The sequence below is a fragment of the Rhinatrema bivittatum genome, chromosome 2 (assembly GCF_901001135.1).
Source record: "Rhinatrema bivittatum chromosome 2, aRhiBiv1.1, whole genome shotgun sequence".
NCBI lineage: Eukaryota > Metazoa > Chordata > Amphibia > Gymnophiona > Rhinatrematidae > Rhinatrema > Rhinatrema bivittatum.
This window is the reverse complement of record NC_042616.1, coordinates 349,271,155-349,298,881: the sequence shown is the minus strand read 5'-3', so window position 1 is coordinate 349,298,881 and position 27,727 is coordinate 349,271,155. Positions and strand designations below refer to the sequence as shown.

The following is a 27,727-nucleotide window of genomic DNA, read 5'->3' as shown; positions in this document are numbered from 1 at the left end:
AGGTGTGGGAAGGACAATAATGCACATGCTATTTTCAAAACTGAATCTGCACATGTAAGTTCACTTTGAGAATATCCCAGCAAAACTATGCCTACACAATTATACTTGCTATATGGTGCACAGAGGTTTTTGCTGAGAGAATTTATGCATGTACTTTTTAAAAATCATATACATGCTAGTCTCAACTCTGCCCAAACTCCACCCCCTAGAATGTCTCTCCTCAGTGTGCATAAAAGTACATATATACAGTGTATATGCATGTACTTTTGCATGCTTATCATTTGCACAATTTTCTACATGGTCATTTCTGCAGATAAAGAACAATTTTATCCAGAGAAGTCCCTTGAAAATTACCTTCTTTATCTACATGGTTCATGGAGTAGATGATAATTTAATTGATTTGATTTATATTCCATCTTTCAGGCACTTCAAAGTAGATTACATTCAGGTACTGTAGGTAGAGAAATCTAACAGAAGAAAGACATACTCCAAATGTCATACTCCAAAAGACATATGCCAAATATTCAGCACCGTGAAAATGGCATAACACAGATCTAAAGAACTCAATAGTGCACAAGTGTACAGCTATAAATAAGGATTTCAGAAAATGTTCTTGTTCTACAGTCTAATAGCTTAAAAAACAGGATACTATACTATGTAAATGCTATTTGTGGAACATCCAAAACCTTTACCCATTTCTGAAGAAAAGCAGAATTGCTACATTAGTCTTACTACACTTTGATTATAGGCTTGCCTTGCCTTCTGCAAAGCATGACAGTCACTGAAAAGACTTAAGCTGATACAGCTGTCGGGCTTACTATCATGTTGCAGTGCCCTATTATGCCTGAAGTGAAAGTCCTCCTGACTGGTTTTCAGCTGGCCTCTAGGATACAATTTTAAGTTTTCCTAGTTTCATTCAAGACCTTAAATATAAATAACGACACTTAGAGTACCTGGCATCTTGTCTAATGTATTATACTCTGCTCATTCTCTCTTCAGTTGCCACAAAAAACCCAGTAGTGGATACAGATAGGAAAGCCTTTCCTGCATAGACCCAACATTGTGGAACTCCCTTAAATAAGAATTTAAATGTGTAAAAGGATGTATCCATGTTTTATAAATTGTGCAAAGCATAGTTATTCACAGCTCTTTTTGATCAACTCTTAGGTTTCATCATCAGGTCCTATATATTGTATTAGTGAGATGAACTCTGTGATTGGGGGACTGTATTTACTAGTTAGGTCTGGGAGCTGGTTACCAGAATTTGATTTTACTTAAGCCTATTCTAATTGTATATATTTTTAACTATATTTTATTTTAATTTATGATTTTATATTGCTGCTTTTTGTTTACCTTTATCTTAGTTTTTATGTTGGAAGGTACACACATTGAGCCTTCTAATGATAGGCAGTATATAGTAAAGTAGACATGAATATTGTATTTATTTTGTGTATATTTTAATTTCCTTTGTGCACATTTTTTTGAAATTTTTATAAATACAACTAAATATTTCTAAAATAACAGAACATCTCAAAGGCAGATCACAAATACTTTTTAATGTAAACAATAGAAATATACAGCTACTTCTTGGATAGTTAAAATACTGAATTTTGACTCTGAGTTGCTGTGTAGGCAAAAACAATTTCCATCCCACATTTTCACCCTCTTTAAAACCCCTTACCACACACCAGCTAGTATGCCTTGCTAATTATCCTACATTTACATACCTGTAGCTTTTCCATATGAAATCAAGCCTTAGTTTTACTGTTACATGGAATAAGTAGTACAGAAGAGTGCCAGGCTGCCTCTGTATGATATGGGAAATTTCTGGTGCTCCCTCCTCAGGAAAACACTTCCAACAATCTGAACTGCTTCAGAAAGGGTCAACAGCTCCCAATTTATATACTTTTAGCATGGATTTAATATAAAACTATACTCAACCCACTACTTTTTTATTTTATCTGGAAGAATATTCTAAGGTGGATTAAGCCTTCACCATAGAATAAAGTTAGGTAACTTCCAGCAATGGGGGAGATTCCAGGGCTGCAGAGTTATTTGTGAAAGACTGTGCTGGTCCATAAGTACTACAGAGTTTCTCAACCAGTGTGCAATGGTCAGCTTCATCCCCAGCTGACCCTCTCACTTCCTAATAGAGCCAGTACAGGCTGCCACAGATGATGCTCCTGTTCATTAGATGCAGACACAGAGGTGTCTGCTGCATAGGGTGGCAGTCATGTGCAGGGAAGAGTAGCTGGAGCTGCTGCCAGAGAAAGGTGGCCCCAGAATTGAGGAAGCACTCCTGAAGAGGAAGAGCCCTGGGCTGCCAGTGCATCCACTAGAGAGGAAGGGCCCCAGACTGCCACTGCCCCCTATGGTATGTAAGCTCTGAGGATCAAGCAAATTTGGAAGTGTGCCCTGCAAAAATAAAAAGAGTGAGAAGCCCTGCCTTACAGAGTAACTCTAGAAGTCACTGAAATGGGGGGGGAGGGAGATTGCTGGCCAAAAGGAGCAAGTGAGAGACAGTGAGGTGCTGTGCAATCCAGTTTCCTGGAGAGGGGAAGAGAAATTTCCTTCCAGTCCTTTTAGGAGGACTTGTGTGGATTCTCCTTGTTTGAGATGTTTCAGGGTTGGAGTGAGTGCTTTGATTTGAGGGACTCAGCTGCTTTTTGGAGGATGACTTTCCCTAGTCCATGGAGAAAGGAGGCTCATTGCAACAAATTAGGTAAAGAAATACTGTCTACTATTGGGGAGAAAAAGGAGTTCTATGCTCAGGCCAGGTTCTAGGGAGGAAAGGAGCCTGGAGGACTATCAGAAATTCAATTCCCACTTATTTTACTCAAGCAGCATGAGAAATATAATTTTTTCTTCTTTTTCTCTACTGACTACCTGGGACTATCTGACTATTGGTTGCTGAAAAAACTGTTTCCTATATTTTTGTTTGAACCTTTGTACTGTTTTACCTACTTTTTGAACTTCACTAAAGTATAATTGTGTTTGGAACTTCACCTATTATGTGGATGTAATTACTAAAAGTCTGTGTGGTAAGTCCCATAGTTCTTGCAGCTTTAGCTGTCCCCCAGTGGAGAATTCTGATCCGGAGTTGCAGTTAGTATTTCTGCTACTCTGCAGCAGCTGAAGGTGGCCTCTTGCCTTCTACTGGAAGTACCCTGAGAGAGGTGGGATTACACTGTTATCACAGTTATCTTGATTGCTATAATATTGAAAATAATGGACTTATGTTCATGAATCAAACACAAGTATCAGGAGTGATCAGTTGTTCCTGTCAGCGATTTATCACTTTATCACCAAACAGGCTGCAATAATTATTTGGCACACCTTAGCAGGAGTTTGTGCATCAACACAACACAATGTGGAAAATGGACAGCTGAACATAAATTCCAATGAAAAACAAAAAAGAAGCATCCTTGTTCAGAATTTCCTGTTGGCAATCTTCTGCATGTAGCATAAGCTGTGGTTAAGGGGTTCCCATCAATAAGTAGAAAGTCAATGCAACAATAAGTAGCAAGCAGAAAGGTGATGAAAAGGTCTGGTAGGCCACTGATGGCATAAAAATGTCTTCATACTTGTAAATGCTGACTACATGCTCTGATACTGGTGGAGAGTCAATATCATGTCGAGTTATAGAACCTTTAGCAGACAAGAGGTAGAAAAAAAGCCCTGTGTGAGTATCACAGCATATAGAATATCCAACCAAGTGCAGTATCTCTCTCTAATTTGAGTTGCCTGCTTACAATATACTTAAAATATAAACCACAATCTCTCAACTTATATTTGCAACACTTATGAAAGTACATCTTGAAATATAAGAGATCTGGTCAAGCAATCTTTTAAGATTAATCTTTGGATTCAGTTTTCAAATCTTGTCCTGCTATTCTGACTCTGAAATGGATTTCATCTGAAAATGGAGCCCATTGCAGGTAGTCATGTTAAATTATCCTTTCCCCATCAGAATGCCTTTATGCAAGCTGTTGTAAAATGCCACACTTACTCTCCATGTGTCTAGCAGTATCTGTTGACTAACCAAGTTTTACAGAGCATAGTCATATCAAGCTACTATTCCATGGTCTTTGTATATGTACTAATCCTGCTGGATTAAAATTAGGTTTAGTAGACCCAGATAGAATTCTTGCTTAGGCAAGGGGAGTAGCATTTGTATGTAACTAAACATTTATTAGCAGTAGAATGACCTTAGCAGCTTGCAAAAAAATAAAGAAACCTATGAAACTAGGCAATGTGAGAATCCAGTTAGAAAGTAGTTTGTGAAACATGAACAAAATAAAAAATATACATAGGGTCCTTAGTATTCAGTTTTTAATTTATTTTTCCTGAGAATTTCAATTTTATAACAAACAAATCAGTTGAAAACTGACTTTCTTATAATACACAGGAGAAAAATCAGTGGAAAAGTCATTTTTCCTCTGATTTTTTTGTTATAACATTGAAATTCCCATGAAAAAATAAAACAAAAACTAAAAATGAAGATCCCTAATTATACAGTACTGTACGGTAGCATGTGTTAAGCAGCAGTGATGTGTTCTAGAGTAGTGAGAAAGCAATCAGCAGAGCAAACCAAGTCTATTAACTGGATATGGGGAAAGGTATTTTGATGATTGGTTGGAAGTTAATGATGTAAGAAAGTTCAAGAAAATATAATTGAAGACATGGTGGAAAGAGGATAACCAATAGGATAGTGCTATACCAGGGTACAAATTATATAGCAATGACAGAGGAGCATCTTTGTGGTGGGGTGATGCTTTCTCTGGGATGGCATAGAGTCCAACAGGATAAAGACCCTATATGAGACTAAATGCACAATCGAATCATTATGGGTAGAAATCCCTTGCGTGTTGGGGAAGAGTATAGTGATAGGAGTATACTACCGTCCACCTGGCCAAGATAGTGAAACAGACTGAAATGCTAAGAGAAATTAGGGAAGCTAACCAAATTGATAGTGCAGTAATAATGGGAGATTTCAATTACCCCAATATTAACTGGGTAAGAGAGTCTTCAGGACATGCTAGAGAGATAAAGTTCCTGGATGGAATAAATGACAGTTTTATGGAGCAATTGGGTCTAAAACTGACAAGAGAGGGAGAAATTTTAGATCCAATTCTTAGTGGAGGACAGGATTTGGTGAGAGAGGTAATGGTGGGGCTGCTTGGCAATAGTGATCATAATATGATCAAATTTGAATTAATGACAGGAAGGGGGACAGTAAGCAAATCCACGGCTCTCGTGCTAAACTTTCAAAAGGGAAACTTTGATAAAATGAGAAAAATAGTTAAAACAAAAAAAATAAATAAAAAATTGAAAGGTGCAGCAGCTACAAAGGTAAAAAGTGTGCAACAGGCGTGGACATTGTTAAAAATATACCATCCTAGAACCACAGTCCAGATATATTCCTCGCATTAAGAAAGGTAGAAGGAAGGTCAAGCAATTGCCAGCATGGCTAAAAAGTGAGGTGAAAGAGGCTATTTTAGCCAAAAGATCTTAATTCAAAAATTGGAAGAAAGATCCATCAGAAGAAAATAGGATTAAGCATTGGCATGTTAAATGTAAGAGAGAATTTGAAAAGAAGTTGGCCGTAGAGGCAAAAACTAACAATAAAAACTTTTTAAAATATATCTGAAGGAGAAAGCTTGCAAGGGATTCGGTTGGACCGTTAGATTATCGAGGTGTTAAAGGGGCACTTAAAAAAGATAAGGCCATCGTGGAAAGATTAAACAATCTTTTTGCTTTGGTGTTTAATGATGTTGGGGAGATACTTATTCCAGAGACTGTTTTCAAGGGTGATGATTCAGATGAACCAAACCAAATCACAGTGAACCTGGAAGATATGGTAGGCCAGATTGACAAACTAAAGAGTAGCAAATCACCGGGACTGGATGGTATGCATCCCAAGGTTCTGAAGGAACTAAAAAATGAAATTTCAGATCTATTAGTTAAAATTTGTAACCTATCATTAAAATCATCCATTGTACCTGAAGACTGGAGGGTGGCCAATGTAACCCCAATATTTAAAAATGGCTCCAAGGGTGATCCGGGAAACTATAGACTGGTGAACCTGACCAGTGCTGGGGAAAATAGTGGAAACTGTTATAAAGAATAACATCACAAAACATTTAGATAGACATGGTGTAATAGGGCACAGTCAGCATGAATTTACCAAAGGGAAGTCTTGCCTTACAAATCTCCTACACATTTTGAAGGGGTGAATAAACGTGGACAAAGGTGAAACAGTAAGGGCCGGATTTTAAAAGCTCTACGTGCATAAAGCGCCTTACGCGCTCCGGGCCTATTTTATAAAGGCCCGGCGACGAGCGTAAATTCCCGGGATGCATCCAAGTCCCGGGGCTTTACTAAAGGGGTGGGGCCAGAGGCCTCTGACACAGCGGCCATTTGCCACTGTGCCGGGGATCGCACAACTTACTTCAGCCCCAGGGCTGAAGTAAGTTTTGAAACAAAACAAAAAAAGAAAGGGTGGGGGAGGGGAACGGGGGAAGGCAGTGCGGCTCAGTGCAGGCTCAGCGCACACAAGGTGCACAATTGTGCACCCCCTTGTGTGCGCCGACTCCAGATTTTATAACTTGCTAGTGCCTACGCACGCATGTTATAAAATTGGGTGCTGGATAACGCACGCATATGTACGCCCGTGCGCAGGTCTTAAAATCTACCCCTAAATGTGCTGTATTTGGATTTTAAGAAGGTGTTCGAGAAAGTCCCGCATGAGAGGCTTCTAAGAAAACTAAAAAGTCATGGGATAGGAGGCGGTCCTTTTGTGGATTGCAAACTGGTTAAAAGACAGGAAACAGAGTAGGATTAAATGGTCTGTTTTCACAGTGGAAAAAGGTAAACAATGGAGTGCCTCAGGGATCTGTACTTGGACCAGTGCTTTTTAATATATTTATAAATGACCTGGTTGTGAGGTGATCAAATTTACAGATGACACAAAATTGTTCAGAGTAGTTACATCTCAAGCAGATTGTGATAAATTGCAGGAGGACCTTGTGAGACTGGATGATTTGGCTTCCAAATGGCAGATGAAATTTAATGTGGAAAAGTGCAAGGTGATGCATATAGGGAAAAATAACCCTTGCTGTAGTTACATGATGTTAGATTCTATCTTAGGAGCTGCCACCCAGGAAAGAGATCTAGGTGTCATAGTTGATGATACATTGAAATTGTTGGCTCAGTGTGCTGTGGTGATCAAAAAAGCAAACAATGTTAGTAATTATTAGGAAGAGAATGGCAAATAAAATGATGAATGTAATAAAGCCTCTGTATCGCTCCATGGTGAGACCGCATCTTGAATACTTTGTGCAGTTCTGGTCACTGCATCTATAAAAAAGATATAGTTGCACTGGAGAAAGCGCAGAGAAGGTTGACCAAAATAACTGCCCTGGAGGTAAGGCTAAGGAAGTTAGGGCTGTTCAGTTTGGAGAAGAGATGACTGAGGGGGGATATTATAGAGGTCTACAAAATCTTGAAAGGACTTGAACAAGTTAATGTAAATAGGTTATTTACACTGTCAGATAACTGAAGGACTAGGGGGCACTCCATGAAGTTAGCAAGTAGCTCATTTTAAAACAAATCGAAAATAATTCTTTTTCACCCAGCACATAGTTCAGCTCTGGAATTCATTGCCAGAGGATGTGGTTACAGTAGTTAGTATAGCTGGGTTTAAAAAAGGTTTGGATAAGTTCCTAGAGGAAAAATCCATAAACTGTTGTTAATTATTAAGCAATAGTAGCTTGAGATGTATTTATTGTTTGGGTACTTGTGACTTGGATTGGCCACTGTTGGAAACAAGATACTGGGTTTGATGGACCCTTGGTCTGACCCAGTATGGCAATTATTATGTTTTTATGATTCCAAGAACAATGGAAAGTTGAGTTCTAGATTACAGAGATACTAATGACAGAATAATAAGATTCCTATAGTAACTCTAATCTAAAGACAGGAAATATACTCTTTATACTGTCTTTGTATTTTGTTATGTTCAATCTTCCGTATGCCACCAAATAGCATTTAGAATACAAATTATTAGCACCCATAAACAACATTCCAATTTTTCTGGTAATTTACCTATGTACACAAGAACTAAATAGGAAGGTAGAAAGGTCACGTGATGTGGTAGATTGGGATAGACTTATTCATTCTAGCTCTGGGTGCCATCCCCCGAAAATCACGTCAAATCTGTGGCATCTGAACTCTACAAATTGCATATTTTCACTGGATACGATCAGGTTGTGTCAATAGACAAATATATGCATAAATCGTCACAGATTATGCCCCTGAAGGCTGGGAAAAAGGAAAAAGAAAATTGCATGCACTGGCTGATGAAAAAATGGCCACCGAGGTAGAGAAACAGGTTAGCATTCTGAGCAACAATGAGGCAATTGCAGAATTAATAGCGGCAATAGTGGCTGCTCTGTTCAGCAGGCTAATACTATTTCAGAATTCAGACTGAGACTGGAGGTGGTGGAGGAGAGGGTCTCTGTGCTCATGGGCGACTCCCTAGCTCTCACTAACGGGCCGATACAGTAAGGGGCGGTAGAAAGAGGTGCGTTAGTGCCTGGCGCACCCGCGTTTGCCGCATGCACAGTTCGGATCACCTACCGCTCGATACTGCATTTAAATGGCATGCAAATGCAAGCCGCGTCCAACGTGCGTCCATGAAACGCAATCCATTTTACTTTATAGGTGCTATCCAGCACCTATACAGTATCCTGAGTGCGCTGGTACCTGTCATTTCAAATGTCACGGCGTATGTTCATACGCTTTCGCTGGCTTGAGCACCCAAATTGACGGGCACCCAAGTCAGCGAAAGCGTATGAACGTACGCCGTGACGTCACGCACACCCGTTCATGCGCCTTTGCTGACGAGCGCCCGTGCGCTCATCTTCACCGGCGGGGACCGCTGAATGATTGCTGGTAGGTAAGAGTTCTGGATGAATGTTGTTATAGATGAGTGCTGGATGTATGCTGTATGGAAGGGTGCTGGAGGTTGCTGGGCGTTTGCTGGAAGATTGCAGGATGTGGGAGGGAAACTGGGCCACAGGCTTGCACTTATTTTTTTTAATTCTGTGCCACTTACCCAACTATATTATTTTGAATATAAACAGTTAAGTCTTAAGTTATCCAGCAATATGCAGCCATATAACTTTAGGATTGCTCTGAATGTGCGTCATAGAGCCCGATATTCAAAAGATCGAGATGCCTAGATCAGGACTATTGAAAAATTTCCAATTTTGAGTTCCTAAACTTAGATGGTTTAACAGTGGATGGAGGCTGGGGAGAGACCAGGTCTGGGGAAGGAACTTAGTCACCTAGGGCTGATTTTCATTGCTAGACACCTAACTTGTGCAGCCAAATATAGATACTGCCAAAGCATCACTAAATCTGTTTGCCAGATTCTTCTTTCCCTCCTGCTCTAAAACAAAGTTTAAGGCAGACTGACAGATTGCAGTCACCCTCAGCCCAGTGCAACCGGGTGTGCATACTGTGCATTTGCATGGGGTGGCACACCTGGGAGGGTTGTGGGCTGGAAGCAACAGGAGAAGCCACAGGGCCACCAGAGGAGCTTAACCCCCTGGCGGCTGAAGAAGGAGAGACCTATGTTTTTATTTGCATGCGCATACACCCACACACAACTTCTGCTCCTCCCCCAAGCAGGAAGGCTGGTGGGCCATGGTGGCGCTCATCCCACCACTGCCCGAAGACAACAGGAAGCACGCGGTGACATGGTGGAACTCATTTCACCATTGCCGGATGACAACAGGTCTGCGGGGCTGAGGTGGAGCTCATTCCACAACCCATGATGACATCAGGAGGCCCTGTATGCATGTGTGTGTGTCTGTATGAAAGCCTATGTGCCTGTGAATGTGTCTGTGAGAGCCTATGTGCTTGTGTGTGTGTTGGTGAATGATTGTGTGCCTGTAAGAGCCTATGTGTCTCACACAGGCTCTCACAGGCACACACACATACATACATAATGTATCTGTGAGGGAGAAGGAGCCTGTGTATGTGAGAGAGAGTATGTGAGAAAATGAATGTGTTATTGTGCATGTGTGATCCACAATGATCTCAGGGTGACTGGAAATCAAAAGAGCCCAGAAATGGAGAGCGGGAGATTTTAAAATCCTTATTAGTTGTAATTATTGGGTGTAATTTGATGTTTCTGCTCTTTTGAAATATTTCATTTGGGGGGGGAACAGAATATTTTTAATTATTGGAATTTTTTCTTCATCATATGTTTTGAAATATTTTATTGGTGTTTGAGACATTTTGGATAGTCTTCAAACCTTAACTGGTTTGAAATATTTATTTTTTTATGAATATGATTTTACTATTATGATTGTTTTATATTTCTTGATTTTATTATTTATTAAGAATGGTGATGATCCTGTTTTTCCATTGTTGCTCTGCAGGTAGAGGTTGGCTGGTTATGGGGTCCAGTTCAGTTCTTCTCAGCACGTTTCTGTTAGTACTTTGTGATCTCTTCATTTTGTATTTGATGAGGGTCTGTCTGTGTTCTGCATATGTGACTAAGGTGAGAGGGTGGGGGCATGTCAGTTTTTAAAAATATAGATCACAGGAGCAAGCTGGGCTTTATTTGATGGGCCAGGACAGAGACTGAATGAATCGGGGGAGGGGGGAGCACAGTAATTGTGCACACAGGGCAGCAAAAAACCTAGCACCGCCCTGGCCACTACAGTTCAAATTATCATGTGGAACTGACAGCTCAGCAGCCCCCAACCTCCCACCTGAGTTGAAAATAATAGGAAAAGAGCCTTTTCCCAATCATCCCACCCCCAGCTGGAGCTTACAAAAAAATGTTCAATCTCATACCTCCAGGAGAGTCCTAAAAGAAAAATAAGGTGCAGAGCCCCTGGCTGATATGTGATGTTCTTCCCCCTCCCTGGAGTTTTAAAAAGATGCAGTGCAGAGCACTCCTCAAGTCCCTAACCCCCACTAAAAAACATTTATTGGAAAACAGGTGAAGAACACAGTCTTTCCTCCTCTCAACTCATCTGAATACTGAGCATAGGTAGTGCTGACACCTTTTCACACTTAGTATTCATTTATTCACCAGAGTAATGGGATCAATCCTCTATCAGCTCCATTCTACAATTCAATGTGGCATGTGGGAGAGGACTTGGCTAGGTGAAGGCAGATTTTCAGGGCTAGGCTCCTAAAATTACATAAGAACCACCATACTGGGTCAGACCAAGGACAATCAAATTGGGTGCCCTTCTCTGTACATTGTATCTTGCTGTATAGGAGTGGCCCTACTACTCCTCCTTAAACTGTGTGGTACCAGGGTAGATGACTGGTTCACCTTAAAACCCATGGAGGGAGAAAGCTCTGGGGGTGGTGGGACCCTGCAGGGCAGGATAAGTGGCAGAGCCCAGCTGGGAACATGGGGGCCCCTGCGTCTCCAGGAGAAGCCAGCTCCTGAATCCTCTTTAATAGAAGCTAATGGTGTGAGTACACTGCTGTAAGGTAAGCAGCCCTAGTATTGTTTATGCTGATAAGTGTAGATAATGCTATAATCTTTAAACAACAAGCCTGGAATCCTGTGTGGATTATGCCTCCAGCCTAACAAAGTTATTTGGCTATCTCGCATATGGTGACAGTTCAAGGATTTCTGCTCTACGCAACCGCTCAGAGAGAAACCCAGTCTCCATGGAAGGGAAAGAAAGTGTGGTGGTATGCGGTGCATGCCAAAGAAGCAGTGCTGCTAGCAGTACACAAAGCACTGAAGAGTTTAAAAGATTGTGGTGGGAAGGAGCACAGAAATAAACATTTTTTTTCCTTTACTAGAGAGAGCTGTATCATAGGACCTGAAGAAGAATATTAGCTGTAAAAGTTTGTTTGGAAGTAAGGAGAGAAGCTCCACTTGCTCAGTGATGGAAATAAAATTAGTTATTTGCAGGACAAGCAGTGGGGCTTTCCCCTTTTACCTTTTCCTCAGAAAAAAAGGAAAATGTTTATGCAGACTGTTTGGACAGGGCATTGCCCCTGCAGAAAGTGAAATTGCCAGAGTTGCTGTGTGTTTGAACAGTGTGTAGCCTCTTCAGTAGCAAGCCAGTCACTTTGCACTAGTGCTCAAGAAAGTCATCCTTCTCTGTGGGAAAGCATGACTTAGCACGAAATGCAAGCTGTGATTCAAATCCTCCTGGAAGGACAGAGACAGCTGCAAGAATGCCATGAAGTGTCAGACTGCCTGGTAAGAACAGGAAGCTAGCTGGGTGCATATAACTGCCAGCCTAGCAAAAGTAAAGCTGGAGACATAGGAAGCACAGCAGTCATTTGAATCATATGAATGGTGCTTTACCCTCCAGAGGGCCAAAAGTGCAGCAGCAAAAGTGCTGAGGCCAGAGAGGAGCCTATGGATGGTGTGACAGGAAAACTTGGCATGGAATCAGTGAACACACCATTGGAACAGGTGGAGGAAGAAAAGCTTGAATTGTAAGGGCAGGCACAGCAAAGTGTAAGACGAGAAGGAAAGCCTGGGGAATGAATTTTCAGTGACTGCGACTGGTGTGCAGGACAGCTCATGGTGGAGCTTTACAACCTGGCCTGAAGGAAGCATCACAGACTGCCCTAAAGAAGTCAGTATAGAGTGGCCTGAAGGAAGCATCACAGACTGCCCTAAAGAAGTCAGTATAGAGTGGCCTGAAGGAAGCATCACAGACTGCCCTAAAGAAGTCAGTATAGAGTGGCCTGAAGGAAGCAGCACAGACTGCCCTAAAGAAGTCAGTATAGAGTGGCCTGTTGGAAGCAGCACAGACTGACCTGAGGAAGGCAGCATGGTGGAGCCTGAGAGAAGCATTGCAGAGAGGCCAGAGGAAGGCACTAATGAGTACCCAGTTGCAACCATTGTAAAATGGCCAAAAAGTGGCTCCATAGATGTAGAATGCACACGCAAAGGAAAAAGTGGAAAAAGATTTGAAGCCACCACAGGAACACCCAAATAAAGTGCAGAGAGTCTGGCCGGGAAAAGAATGGAACCTGGAGCAACAAAGGGACTCTTTTAATGCACTGGGGGTGGACACTGGACAAAGGGTGCAGTGGGAGGTTGTGGTAACCCTAATAAGAGGGGAGAGCATGACCCTAAAGCCCCTAATCACAGCCTAGCTAGCGGGAGGTCAATAAAAATATATTGGTGAGTGGAGTCCCTTCCCTGGTTGGGATCCAGAGTGAGTGCTCAATGGGTTTAAGCTGGGAGAGTGAATGTAAAGGAGTGGTTCTATGTTACCCCTCCTTAACTTGTGCAAGACTTAGCTAGAGGCCTGATCCACCTTAAAACCCATAGAGGGAAAGAGCTCTGTGAGCGAAACCCTGCTAGACAATATAAGAAGTGGAGTCCAGCTGGGAACAGGGGGGCCTCGTATCTCCAAAAGACGCCAACTCCTGAATCCTCTCTGGTAGAAGGTAATAGAGATGTGCATTCGTTTGCGATGAAATAGGAAATAGAGATGATTTCCTATTTCATCATGGTTCAGGGGAGGGGCGACGAAACGATAAGAAAACCCACGAAATTTCGTGCAGTTTTCTTATCATTTTTGGGGAGGGGAGAAAGGGTACAAAAAAAACCCTGCCCCCCCCCCCCCCCCAAGACTTATCGAAAGTTCCTGTTGGTCCACCGGGGTCCCGGGAGTGATCTCCCCCTCTCGGGCCATCGGTTGCCACTAATCAAAATGGCGCCGATGGCCCTTTGCCCTTACCGTGTGACGGGGCTATCGGTGCCATTGGTCGGCCCCTGTCACACGGTAGGAGCAATGGATGGCCCGTGCCATTTTTTAAGATGGCGCCGGCCGTCCATTGCTCCTACCATGTGACAGAGGCCAGCCAATGGCATCGATAGCCCTGTCACATGGTAAGGGCAAAGGGCCATCGGCGCCATTTTGATTAGTGGCAACCGATGGCCCGAGAGGGGGAGATCACTCCCGGGACCCCACTGGACCACCAGGAACTTTTGGTAAGTCTTGGGGGGGGGGGTCGGGCAAGTCTTGGGGGGTCACAATTAAATTTGAAGGGTTGGGGTGGGTTTGGGGGTTTTTGTTTTTTAAATATGAAGGGTTGGGGCGGGTTTCACACATCATTTCGGGGACAGACGAAATAAATTCGGCCCGAACCACGGGAAAATGAAATTTCCCACGGCGGGCCGATAGTGAAGCTGAACCAAAAGGTTCGGCCGAATCACATCTCTAGAAGATAATGGTGTGAGTGTACTGCTATAAGGTAAGCAGTGTACTATTGTACTATATATGCTAAGTGTAAATAAAACTATAATCTTTAAGAAGAAAGGCTGGAGTCCTGTGTGTATTATGCCTCCAGCCTAAGAAAGTTACTCAGCTATCCCACATTTGCCAGCTAAGCTACTTTTTGGCAGAATCCTATCGTGTATACCATCTGGTCCAGGTGATTTGCTACTCTTTAGTTTAGCATTTTGTCCATTCACTGTGATTTGTTTGTTCTTCCAAATCATCACTATTAAATACTGTTTCTGGCATAGTACCTCCTCATCCTCAGTAAACACTGAAGCAACAAATGAATTAGTTTAAAGTTAGGTGGTTATTTTCAGCCCAAGTAGTCACCCATAATTGACTGAAAGGTGCTCAGGCTTTTTAGCAGCTTGGCTATTAAAGCTAATGTAAAAACAAAGTACTCATTTTATATTACAGTCCCAGTTGTTGACCTAGTAGATAGATTCGTATTGCATTACTATTATTGAAACTTCTTTATAAAACTGGTCTTTGAAGCTAAGGAATTTAAATTTATGGAAGTAATTATTGTAGAGCAGTGGTTCCCAAACTTGTCCTGGAGGACTCTCAGCCAGTCAGTTTTTCAGGATATCCACAATAAGGGGTAGATTTTAAAAACAAACGTGCACGCGTCCTTGTGAGCGCAGTACCTGGCATGCACATGGACGTGCGATTTTATAACATCCGTGCGCATGTTATAAAATCCGGGGCAGCACGTGCAAGGGGAGGTAGAATTTGCAAGTTTTGCGTGGCGACACATCGCAGCTTCCCCGTTCCCTCCCAGTCCACTCCAATTAAAGAGTGGACTGGGAGAGAACTTTCCTACCCTCCCTCCCTCTTCCCCTCTCCTCCCCGACCACTTAACACGGCCTACCTTTTTTTTTCTTTATTTCAGAACTTACGCCGGCAGGCAATCCCCCGGCACAGTGGCAAATGGCTGCTGTACTGGCCGCCTCCAGCTCTGCCCCTCCCCCCCCCCCCCCCCCCCCCCCCCGGACCGTCTCTTGTGCGCGTAACCCTGGGATTTTATGCACAGGTGGGAGGGGGGAGGTTGAAAAATTGTCCGTAAATATGCATGAGATTAATATGCATGCAATGGAGGCAGTACATACAAATCTTCCTCAGGCATATTCATTGCAGATATTCTGAAAACCTGATTGGCTGAGAGTCCTCCAGGACAGGTTTGAGAAACTTTGTAGAGCTTATGTAAGAGGTATATCGGACAGCCATAAAGACAGAGTTTAGTGATAATAAATTTAGAATTGTTTAGGTAAACTACATTATGTAGGCACAGCACCAAAAAAGCAACTCACCTTGTATCGCTGGACCCCAAGCAAATAAATAGTACCAGCTCAAATGAAGGTCCACAATGGTTTCATCTCTGGGAACATATACTGGACGCTTGAATCGACAAGTGACACGGTTGTTTTCAAAGATACCTTCTTCGTCTCTTGCAGGATTTCTCTGGATCTCTTTAGCCCACTGTCCAACATTGTAAAAATGTTGTATTCGAACTCTGCCGTTGTCATCATGAACACAGGCCATTACATCATCCCCACCCTGTACATGCAAAAAAGAATATTTAATAAGTTAACTTTCTGCTCAGGATAAACCTTTGATACAATAAAACATAAATTTGACCCAAACATTTGTTTTGATCAAGTTTTCTATGAAACTCTTCAGTACTGTATAGGACTATAAATTACTGCTTATGTTAACGTCTATCGATTACAGGTATGAGTGCCTCTTTAGATTCATAAATACATGAACAAAAAAGAATCTATGAACAGCCATTCGCCAAGCCAGGTTGCCTTGGTGCAAACTGAGCATCTGTAAGCAGTTAGTGCCCTACCCAGAGAGGATTCTAATAAGGTAATTTTTTGAACATCTCTTGCTGCATGTAAAAGCATGCAATCACTTTAATGCGCAAAAAATTTCAAAAGCCCTTTTTCTCAGGTAAAACACTTTTCCTGTGGAAATACCTTTTGAAAATTGCCCTGTCAACATCTATTTACAGATTTCCATTTCATTTTCTTTTACTTTTCAAAACCTTCTAAAAATAAAGCTTACATTTTTTCTTTTGTTTTTAAATAAATTTATCTTTTTTTTTATTTATGTTTTTAAAGTAGAAATGTAATACAATAACAATCAGAATGGTTACAACTATGGCATGTACAGAGCAGCATGGAGACAATAAAATTGTAGCATTACATATTAAACGTTGATTATCAACATATAGTTAGAAAAATAAGCTAGAACAGGCTATATCAATTTTCTATCTTGTCTTGCAGCCCCCCCCCCCGATCAAGAAATCACTGTTCAGGACTCCCAGTCATCACTGGTACTCAATGGGAAGCATACGAGACATATAATGATGTAAACTATGTTCGCAAAAAGAGCGATAATGACTCTACAAAAAGGCCTGAAAGCTGTAATATCATAAAAGCTGGCAGCATGAATAATAAACCATCAAAAATGAAACCTCTGTTGCAATTGTCTGAGTTTTAATGCTTCCCACCCTTCCTCACCCTCCTCCCACAAATCTGGTCTGCTGTCCGACCCTTTGACCACGTGGGGGCCCTATCTGTATTAGTGTCGAGATACACTAGGAATACTTATGCGCCCTATTGTGTATGTGTCTCTCCCCTCCATAAGAACCAACATCGCCATCAAAGATCAAATTTGGCTATTTGTTTCCGCCTAACAGCGGTGAGTTTATTCAAATAACAGACTGTATTCAAATGCTGTGTGACCCTAGCTATGGTGGGTACCTGGTCTGATAAATTTATCTTAACTGCTAAATCAAATGACCACAAACATATTCTTTTTTTTTTATTTTTATTTAAGATGTATTAATGATACCTCTTGACATGTAACAATAAACCATTTCTTACATTCAATGATGTGTTTTTTAATTACTTAAAATAAAGCTAACAATATCCCCTCCCAACCCCCCTTCCCCACATCCCCTTATGGGCATTTAGTTACCAGAACAATAGGAAACTCTGCTCATACAGCTCAGTATGTGGTCTTGACGATACTAATTAGAGCATATTAAAACTCTAACAAAATAAAACGAAAACAGAGTCACGTCACAAGGTATAAAACAATGGCAATAAAAATTACAAGTGAATAAGTGAATATAGCATACAGTCCAATTAAGCGAAGCCCAACTCTTCAGCAGCTTGACAGTGTAAATAAATAGTCCAAAAACAACAAAGTCTGATTAGACTTAGGACTGAGATGCCCGCCATTCCATGTAGGGTTTCCATATTTTCATAAAAGAAGGCATCCAGTTGTGCAGGGTTGCTGTAATATAGGCCATTCAATGGTGTGTATGTAGCCTAAGGAGAACATCAGAAATTGAAGGGACTTTTACTTGCTTCCAATAGGCTGCCAAAGCACACCGGGCCATAATAAAAACCTGCAGGCAAAATCTATGCTGATATTTATCCAAAGCCTCGTAGGGAATATTAAATAAAACATGGCGAGCAGCTGGGTCTAACTCCCAGTATCTGCGAGAGCTATGCCATAACTTGTCTCCAGAAATCGGAGACAGGGGTAAATGTCCACCAGATATGGTAAAGGGAACTAACTTGTCCGCATTGTCTCCAATATTTATCCTCTATCCTAGGATATATGGCATGGAGCTTAACTGGGGTGAGATACCAAGTGTATAATAGTTTATAGCAATTATCTTGAAGAGCTGCAGATACAGAGCATATTCATGCATACATAAATGCGAGGTCCCAATCATCTATACTCATGGTTTCCCCTAGGTATGACTTCCATGCCAAAATATGCTTATGTGGTGTCTCAGACTCTTTATTCAGTAGGGAATACATTTTTTAGATCACACCTTGCAACTTATCTATGTGATCGCAGTAATGCTCAAAAATACCCAATTTTGCCCATGGAGGGGTAAAAGTAACTGAGATGTCACGAAATGACGAACTTGTGCATAGGCCAGAAAATTTGTGGCACTTAAATTGTATTTATCAGCGAGGGAACTCTGAGAAATAATACTGCCTTCGAAAAGAATGTGTTCAAAGCGGGTAATTCCCCTACTCTTCTAAGTCTCAAACATGCCGTTTGATATGCCTGATGGGAACAGGACATCGTGAAAGAGATGTGATATGAAGAAATATTGCCCTGTCCCCACCACTATGGATTTCCACTGTGTCCATACCCTTAAGGTAACAGTTTACTAGGGAAGCACTTTAACGGTCTCCAGGTGTCTCTTGATTGCCATGGGAGAGCTGTGAGGGGCATAACTCCAATCAGCTTTTGCTCAATTACTACCCATTGTTTGGAAGAATTCTGTCTAAAAACGTCCAATAATGATCTTAATTGAGATGCTGCAAAATACCAGTGGACATTAGGTACCTCTAGCCCCCCTCGTGATTTTGGTTGATAGAGTACCCATCGCAATACCCTAGGTGGTCTACGATTCCAAATGAAGTCATGAATTCTTTTGTGCCAGGCCCGCAGAATTGCAGCCGAGATAAAAACTAGCAACGTAGAGAAAAAATATAATAATCTGCTTACCTTGGAGTACTTCACAAATCAGCATCAACAAAGCAGTATTTATTTGGAGCTGCCTTCTCCTCATCTTCCCAGGGCCTCTCTTGTTCTCCTCTGAGCCCAAGCTAAATTCCTGCTCAGAGGAGCCACCCTGCACCCAAAATGCCTTGCCTTAAGGTGGAACAGGACCAGAGCTCTGGGACTGGTCCTCTAAGGTGTTCTGAGGCTTTCTCTGGCACGCACTGCCACAGATACTCTGTGGGTTCTATCAGTGGATCTGAACCACTCAAGGATAGTGCCAGAAATTCCACATTCACGCATCCTATATAACAAAATGTAGTAGTCTATAGTATCAAAAGCTGCAGAGATAATAGGTGGACTCTCCAACACACAAAGGGGGGGAGGGGCACATATTTGATTTATTGTTTTGTCATAAAGTTTTGGTTAATTTAGTGACTCATCCTTGTATTACAGACATATTATGGTTGGATCAATTTTAATCCAATTTAATTTGACTTCTATTACTAAGTATAAAAGTATTATTCAACATGATTAGAAACTTATTCAGCCACCTGTTCAGGCAGGTTTTCTTACTCATTGGAAAACAGAATTAGATGATCAAGAATGGGCTGAAGAGATGGCTAATAAGTAGAATGTTAGTTTGTCAATAATTTATGATAAAGTAGTTCCATTAAGTGAGGTAAGGGAGGCAAATAAAAAAGCCCCTTGGTTTACAAATCATTTGGTGTTTCAGCATAGGGATCTTAGAAAAGCAGAGGCTGCAAGGTGAAAATATGCTGATGATTGTAATAAGGGGTTATTTGCTGCTCAGTTGCAAGAATAAAGAGTAAACTGCTGAAAAGAAAGATATGAATATTTTACTCATAAAACTGAAAGTTCTATTAATCATCCCCTAGAATTATTATGCAGTAGTTAAGAAACTAACAGCTAAAGTACAATTTGATTTGTGTGACTATCCAACCTATGATTGGTTAGCAGATTATTATGAAGAGAAAATATTAAGAATTAGCTTCTGCCCTAAATCTTGATAATATAGATGTTTCAATATAGGAAGTACAGCGAAATGGTCTGAGTTTAAGCCAGTTTTAATTAGAGAACTGACCTTAGTTACAGGATAATTAAAATCTACATTTTCTCAATTGGATCCCTGTCCTTTCATTAAAAATATGAGTACTGAATCATTTGAGATTATGAGGATGATCGTTAATGCATCTTTGGCTGAGAGGCTAAGGGTTATATGGCCAAACAGCTTAAAGAGGCTACAATAAGGCCAGTTGTGACTGGAAGATTTAACACATTATAGATCAGTTTCCAACCTCCCAACTTTGGCTAAAGTGATTGAAAAATGTGATCTGCTGCAGTTACAGGAGTTCTTAGAGGAAAATTAGATTTTGGCTGATCAACAATTTAAGCTGAATTTTCAAAAGTTGAGCATGTAAAAATCAGCATGTACATGTGTAAATTGCATATATTTGTGCATATACTCTTTTAGAAACCTATAACATACATGCATAAGTAAGGGTGCGTGAGTAAATTTGTGTGTAAAAAAGGGTGGTCCCAGGCAGGGCCAACATTTACTTGTGTAAATTGCTATTTATAATAGATTTACCTGTGTAGATTTGGCAGCTTACTTGCATGTATTTACAGCTGCTCCTTATTTGGAGTAGGTGATTGTAAACCTCTTAAAGTGAAATACTGACTAGATGGGAGGATTTAGGTGAAATATGGGGGGAGCTGAGGCTGAAAAGCCAGGAGGATCTCAATGAACTGCAGATGGACTGAGCAGACTGGTATACTAATTGGTAACACTGGTAATGTCATTACTGTGTGCATGCTATATAATCCCCTGATTTACACACACAAAATTTGACTTATGGAGGATAAAGGATAATTGGTTCTTAGCTGCTAACTTTTGTTCCTGGAATACCACAGATCAGTCCAGACAAGTGGGCTTTGCAACCCTACCAGCAGATGGAGGCAGAGAATAAAAACTTTTTAGACACTGCTACTTAACCGAGAGTATCACCTGCAGTCCCTCAGTATTGACCTGTACCCAGGCCAAGATGTCTAAGCCCCCAAAACCCAAATGATTTCCATCTGGGGAGAGCAGAGAATCAAAATTTGGAGCCCTCTACAAACCTGGAACCCCAACATCTCCAATAAGGGCAATGAAAACTTCCAACCCTAACTGTTTAACATATGTACCATCTTTGCAAATACAGCATTATCAGCATCCTGAAACGGGAAAGGTCTTTCGAAAAAACAAAGGGGATGGGTCTCTGGACTGATCTGGGGTATTCCAGAAATGAAAATTAGCAGCTAAGAACCAATTTTCCTTTCCTGTTCATACCCCAGATCAGTCCAGACAAGTGGGATGTACCCAAGTCCCTCTACACTGGGTGGGAACACAAAAGACCTGTTCACAACACACTTTCTCCAAACATCGCTTCTTCTGATGTGTGAACTTCCAGGCGGTAATGTTTGGTAAAAGTGTACAGGGTAGACCATGTCACCACCCAACAAATCTCCTGCGGAGATACCAGCTGACACTCCACCCAGGAGGCTACCTGCACCCTAGTAGAATGTGCCCGCAACCCCTCTGGAACCGATCAACCCTTACATAGATATGAAATCGTGCTCTTAGAAGGTTTGCTCCACTGAACAAAACAAAAAGATGATCTGATCTCTGAAAGTCCTTGGTGTCCTTAAGATATCGCACCAGAGCCCAATGAACATCCAACAAGTGAAACTCCTTTGCATGCAGCTTATCTGACGTCAGGTGTGGGAAAAACCGGCAACTCCACCGTCTTGAGATGAAATGAGGATATGACCTTTGGCAAAAAGGAAGGAACTGTACACAGCGATACCCTGTCATCTGAAACCCATAGAAAAGGATCTCTGCATCATAAGGCCTAAGCTCCAAAATCTGCAGAGCTGAACCAATTGTCACCAAGAAAATGGTCTTCAAGGAGCGATCCTTCAAAAACGTCCCTCTCAGTGGTTCAAAGGGAGATATAGAGTGCCCAAAGAACTAGATTAAGGCTCCACGATGGACACATTGTTGCACCGGAGGTGGACCCTTGGGCCGAGGTGGGGTTGATGCTACCCGTAGGAGGGATCCTACGGGTCCCCACCATTGGTAGGTGGAGTGGGCTGAAGGACGGAGGCCGACTGGCGCTTCACCAATACTAGCCCTCATTCCCCATGGTTTGAGCCTTTGGGTACTGGGGCCAGCTGGACTTAGGTGGGCCTCCATATGTCGTCGTCGATGAAAGGACTGAGGGGGTCAGCCCAGAGGCAGCAACAGTGGAATGAAGAAGTCTGTACTGGATGAGGCAGAGTCCTGGAGACCCGGGTGCCAATAGAATCAAAGTCAGACAGGGGGCGCCCGAGCAAGAACAGGCCGAAGCCTGAATAGGCCAAGTCCAAGACGTAGACTGAAGAGGCGTCATTGAGCAAGCTAGAGTCAGGGACGGCGGCAATCAGGAAGCAGTGGCAAGGCAAGGCTGAGGTCTGGACGAGGAGAGAGTCAAAGGCATAGTCAGGCAGTACAGAAGTCCGGGCTTGGAGAGAGTCAATAGTGTAGTCAAGCAATGCAGAGGTCTGGGCTTGGAGAGAGTTAATAGCGTAGTCAGGCAATGCAGAGGTCGTGTCCGAGTAAGCAATCTGAGTGAAGGTTAGGAATCAGGAATGCAGGAACAAAGGAGAACTGGAACAGGAACTTGCAAGGATCAGGAACCAGGAGTGCGGGAGAGTCACCAGGAAGCAACGAGTACACGACCAGCATGGAGACCTGTTGCAAAGGCAATCATAGGGAGTCGAGCCCAGCCTTAAGTACCGGAACTCAGGTGACGTCATCATCCGGGCTGCGGCCAGGTTCCCGCCACGGGCCCTTCATAAGGAACAGTGATGCACACCTAGGGAGGGGTGCGGCGCTGGACGGCAGCGTCTCTCCGCAGGCCATGCGGAGAGACCCAATGCGGAGCACGGGAGTCCATAGCTGACACTGAGGCAATGGGGGGCGGCCCAAGTACGGAGCTGGGGGCCCACCGCCACCAGGGATGAGGAACCAGGCACTGGATTTGTCCGAGAAAGGTGAAGGGGCCGGGCCACAGGTCTGCGCATCCGGCACGTGTAACACACATCCTAAGAACTGGTGGGCGCAAGTGCTTCGCCCCCTTAAGAAAACACTTGATGTCCAGATGAGATGCCAACACTCGACCTACGAGAGGCCACAGTGGAAAAACATGTACAGTAGAAGTCTCATTGGCCAAGGTTGAACCAGGTCACCAAAACTCGACCTCCGAGAGGCCACGGGGAAAACATGTACAAAAGCAACTAGCAGAACATCTAGACAACAATAACATACTCTTCCCATCACAACATAGCTTCAGAAAACACTATAGCACCGAAACATTACTAATCTCTCTAACAGATACCGTACTTCACGGATTTGACAGCGGAAAACACTACATCATGATACTGCTAGATCTGTCCGCAGCATTTGACACAGTAAACCATGACATACTATTGAAAAGACTGGAAGAAATTGGATTACAAAACAAAACAATTAAATGGTTCACATCTTACCTTAACAATAGATCTTATCAGGTACAGATAAAAAACTCAATATCAAAAAAACCTGGGCACACTGGAATTGCTGCTTACAATCCATCACTAACCTGCTTACCAGCCTGAACCTCATCCGTAACTCAAATAAGACAGAAATCCTCATCATCTCTCCAGATGAAAAACACAATCTCATTAATCCACAAAGCACATTCCAATTCACAAACACACTCATCAACCACAACTCCTCCGTCAGAGACCTTGGGGTCCGGCTCGACAACCTATTCAACTTAAAATCGTTCATACACAACACAACCAAGGAATGTTTCTATAAACTGCAAGTCCTCAAAAATCTGAAACCTCTTCTACACTTCAGTGACTTCCGGCTAGTAGTACAGTCTATCATCCTTACAAAGTTAGACTACTGCAACTCTCTTCTCTTAGGCCTCCCTGCAATAACTACCAAACCTTTACAGATGGTCCAGAATGCTGTGGCAAGGTTACTCACAAATTCAAACAAAAGAGCACACATCACACCCATACTCCAAAGTCTTCACTGGCTTCCCATAAAACACAGGATCACCTTCAAAACACTAATGATGATTCACAAGGACATTCACGGCATCGCCCACCTCAAATTAAGTTCTCAACTCCGCACTCAAACATCCGCTAGACCAATTAGAAACGCCTATAAAGGATCCCTATACGCACCTCCGATCAAAACCACTTTAAGAAAACGCGCTATGTCCACAGCCGGGCCCAGCCTTTGGAACTCGCTACCACCCGAGCTTCGCCAAGAACCCTCTCTCCAAATTTTTAAGAAACACCTTAAAACATGGCTCTTCAGACAAGCCTTCCCAGAATCTCAACAGTACTCAGACACTGGTCATAGGACATAACATGTCACAAGGGAACCTCTGGGCATAAGACATATCAGGACTTTAAGGAGACACTTGATCACCCTTTACTTCCGTATTATATTCCTCCAATCATGATTCAAGGCCTCATATCCTTCCCTTCTACATACTCCCCCTTCCCTCCTCCATTCAGCCAGATTCTCATTGCTACCCTATGCCTTGGGCCCCCGCCACGCCTTATCCATTTGAAGTCGCATAACGATACTCCATTAAACGTATTATTTGATGTTACGCCCATAGCCGCCCCAGTTGTTGTTGCTCTATATATTATGTTATTCACTGACGAATTATTTCACTATTTGGTATTGTTGAATTGTTGACTTGTTCTATGTTCATTGCTCAATGTTCTATGTAACGCCATAGCCGCGACTGTTCTGTTTAAATGGAAACCGATATGATTTGATATTTTTGTTCAAGAATGTCGGTATAGAAAAACTCTAAATAAATAATAAATAAATAAACAAACAAATAAATAAATAAATATCAGACAAAATCACACTAAAGACAGGAGTCCCCCAGGGTTCATCACTCTCAGCAACTCTATTTAACACTTACATGCTCCCCCTCTGCCACCTACTGCCTGGGCTAGGGATCATACACTACATATATGCTGACGACATTCAATTAATTCTACCAGTTGAAGAATCAATTGAAAAAAACACTAAACTTTGCAATGTTATACCTAGACATAATTAAACAACTATTAAACCAAATGGAACTAGTAATCAACATCGAAAAAACAGAATTTATACATCTTGAACGAAAAAACATCGAAAGAATTCAAAATCACATTCGACTTAAAAATGACAAATCAGTAGAGTTAACTGATAAAGCTAGAAACCTAGGAGTAATTATAGACACTGAACTGAGCCTTAAGCAACACATATCAATAAAAGTAAGAGAAGGTTATGCCAAACTAATGGTCCTTAGAAGACTAAAACCCTTATTAAATCAGGAACACTTTCGTACAGTACTACAAGCATTACTATTTGCCAGCACAGACTACTGTAACACACTTTTCCTAGGATTACCATACACCACTATCAGACCACTGCAAATACTACAGAACTCGGCTGCCAGAATACTTACTGGTAAAGGCAGAAGAGATCATATCACCCAAACACTTGCAGATTTACACTGGCTCCCAATAGAACAGAGAGTTCAATTTAAAATGTTACTGTAAAATGTCAATGTTACTGTAAATATTCATTAAGTTATTATTAAGTTATTAAGTAATTATCTCTTTACAAATCTTTACGCCCCACCGTTCCTCTTTTTTCTCTCTCCCAGTTATCTTACCCCTGTTTTTTGTAACTGCTTCCCCTTGCACAAGTTTAGTTCTACTGTTCTATGCACCCCTTGTTTCTATGTAAACCAGCATGATGTGACTTGTTCATGAATGCCGGTATATAAAAAAACCTAAATAAATAAATAAAACACTATGCACAGTTCATAAGCTAATTAATGACGAAAATTCTGACTGGCTAAACACCGCATTGCGATTACATGTCCCTCAAAGAAATCTCAGATCGGCCAATAAAGCTCTGCTAACCATACCCTCAGTCAAAACAGCAAAGTTGACCCAAGTTAGAGAGAGAGCACTATCTTTGGCAGGACCATTATTATGGAACACATTACCACTGGAATTAAGACTAATGAAGGAATTAAAACTCTTCAAAAAAGGCTTAAAAACATGGCTTTTCAAAAAAGCATTTCACAGTGAGGTAGCGGAATAACAACACATACACAAAGCAGGAAGTCACCAAGAAAAAGCAGAATTGCTGAAATAAGAACAAGCTTGTACAGTGCTCTGTACAAGCTTGTTCTTATTTCAACATGTACGCCCAGATTTTATGCTTTGTATCTTTGTTTTCTGTTATTTACTGATCTTTGTGCTGGGGGGGAGGGAGGGATGGGGGGGTTCTCTAGGGGGGGCTTGCTACTGGGGGGGGTAAGGCAACGGAAAATTGAAACTCTAATTGTTGGGGGTCTTCAGCTTCATGTGTTACTGACTGTTTTGTTGATTGTTCTCTCAATAAAAAATTACTTTATAAAAAAAAAAAAAAAAGCAGAATTGCTTATTTTTTATTATTTTCTCACAATTAAGTACTAAATTAGAAAGACAGTTAATCGTAAATGGTAACCACACCCATTCCCCATTTAGAGGATATTATTGAACTATGTAACCGTATAATAATGGCACCCTATGGATAATTGAGAAGCCACATATTTGTGCCTAACTGTAAACCGTTGTGATGGTGCACTACTAAACGACGGTATAGAAAAGTTTTAAATAAATAAATAAATGTACAGTAGAAGTCTTGTTGGCCAAAATTGAATCAGGGCGTCGATCCCTTCAGAGCCAAAATCCCTCCTGCGACTGAAAAATCTGTCATCCTTGACATTTCCTTGAGACTCCATGAGATCCAACTGAGGCTTGCCCCACCTGTCCCAGATGAGGGCAAAGGCCTCTGCTGACAGCTTCCATTCCCCCAGATCCAGCTGTAGCCTGCTGAGGTAATCTGCTTGCACATTCTCTACTCCAGCAACATGAGATGCTGCTAACCCTGCTGGCTTGTTTACCACCCAAACAACTCCTGTGCCTCCTGAGCTGCTACACAACTCTTCATCCCACCTTGATGATTGCTGTATGCTACCATTGTTGTATTGTCTGAGAATACTCTACTGCATGCCCCTAAATCCATGGGGGGGAAGCAAGTAACCTCCTGCGAATCATCCTTCTTTTCAATTGGTTGATGGACTAGAATGCATCCCTTGGCAATCACTGATCTTGGGCCGTCTGTCCTTGACAAGTTTCCCCCCCCCCCCCCCCCAAACCCCTGAGGCTGGCATCTGTGGTCACTACCACTCAGTCCAGGGCCTCCAGCTCTACTCTTCTCTCCAAATTGGGATGTGACAGCCATCATGAGAGCCTGGATCTGCACTCTCCCTGAAGTGGTAAGGAAAACTGAAACTCCTCTGACAGCAGATTGCAACACAATAAAAGCCCCCTCTGGAGAGGCCACATAGAACCTAGGACCTGCAAATAATCCCAGATTCTGTGCACCAAAATACGCAGTAGTCAAACCACCTGAGCCTGCAACTTGAACACCCTCTCTGAAGTAAGGAAGATCTTGCCTAAGCGGGAATCAAAACTCGCCCCTCAATACTCCAGAGACTGTGGGATGGCTCCAGGTGACTCCTTGTCAGGTTTTTCACCCAATCAGAGACCTCAAGAGCTCCATGACACGTCGAATTGAATGACAACACTCCAACTCTGACTTTGTTCAGATTAGCCAGTTATCCAGATACGGATGCACCAGGACCAGAAGACCACTGCCACCACAACCATCACCTTCCTGAAAGACCAAAGGAAGCACTCAAAACTGGAAATGCTCTCCT

General features: G+C 42.1%; 1 protein-coding gene across 1 annotated transcript in view; it reads right to left on the bottom strand.

Moving 5' to 3' along the window:
• Positions 1–1,528: 1,528 nt before the first annotated feature.
• The window catches only part of FRRS1L (ferric chelate reductase 1 like), a 69,867-nt gene continuing 43,668 nt past the window's right edge, over positions 1,529–27,727 (bottom strand). The window contains exons 6-7 of the mRNA XM_029587096.1: positions 15,608–15,854; positions 1,529–3,648 (exon numbers count right to left, since the gene is read on the bottom strand). Coding sequence (XP_029442956.1) covers positions 3,476–3,648; positions 15,608–15,854 — 420 coding nt within the window. The 3' untranslated portion in view covers positions 1,529–3,475. The remainder of the gene's footprint in view (positions 3,649–15,607; positions 15,855–27,727) is intronic.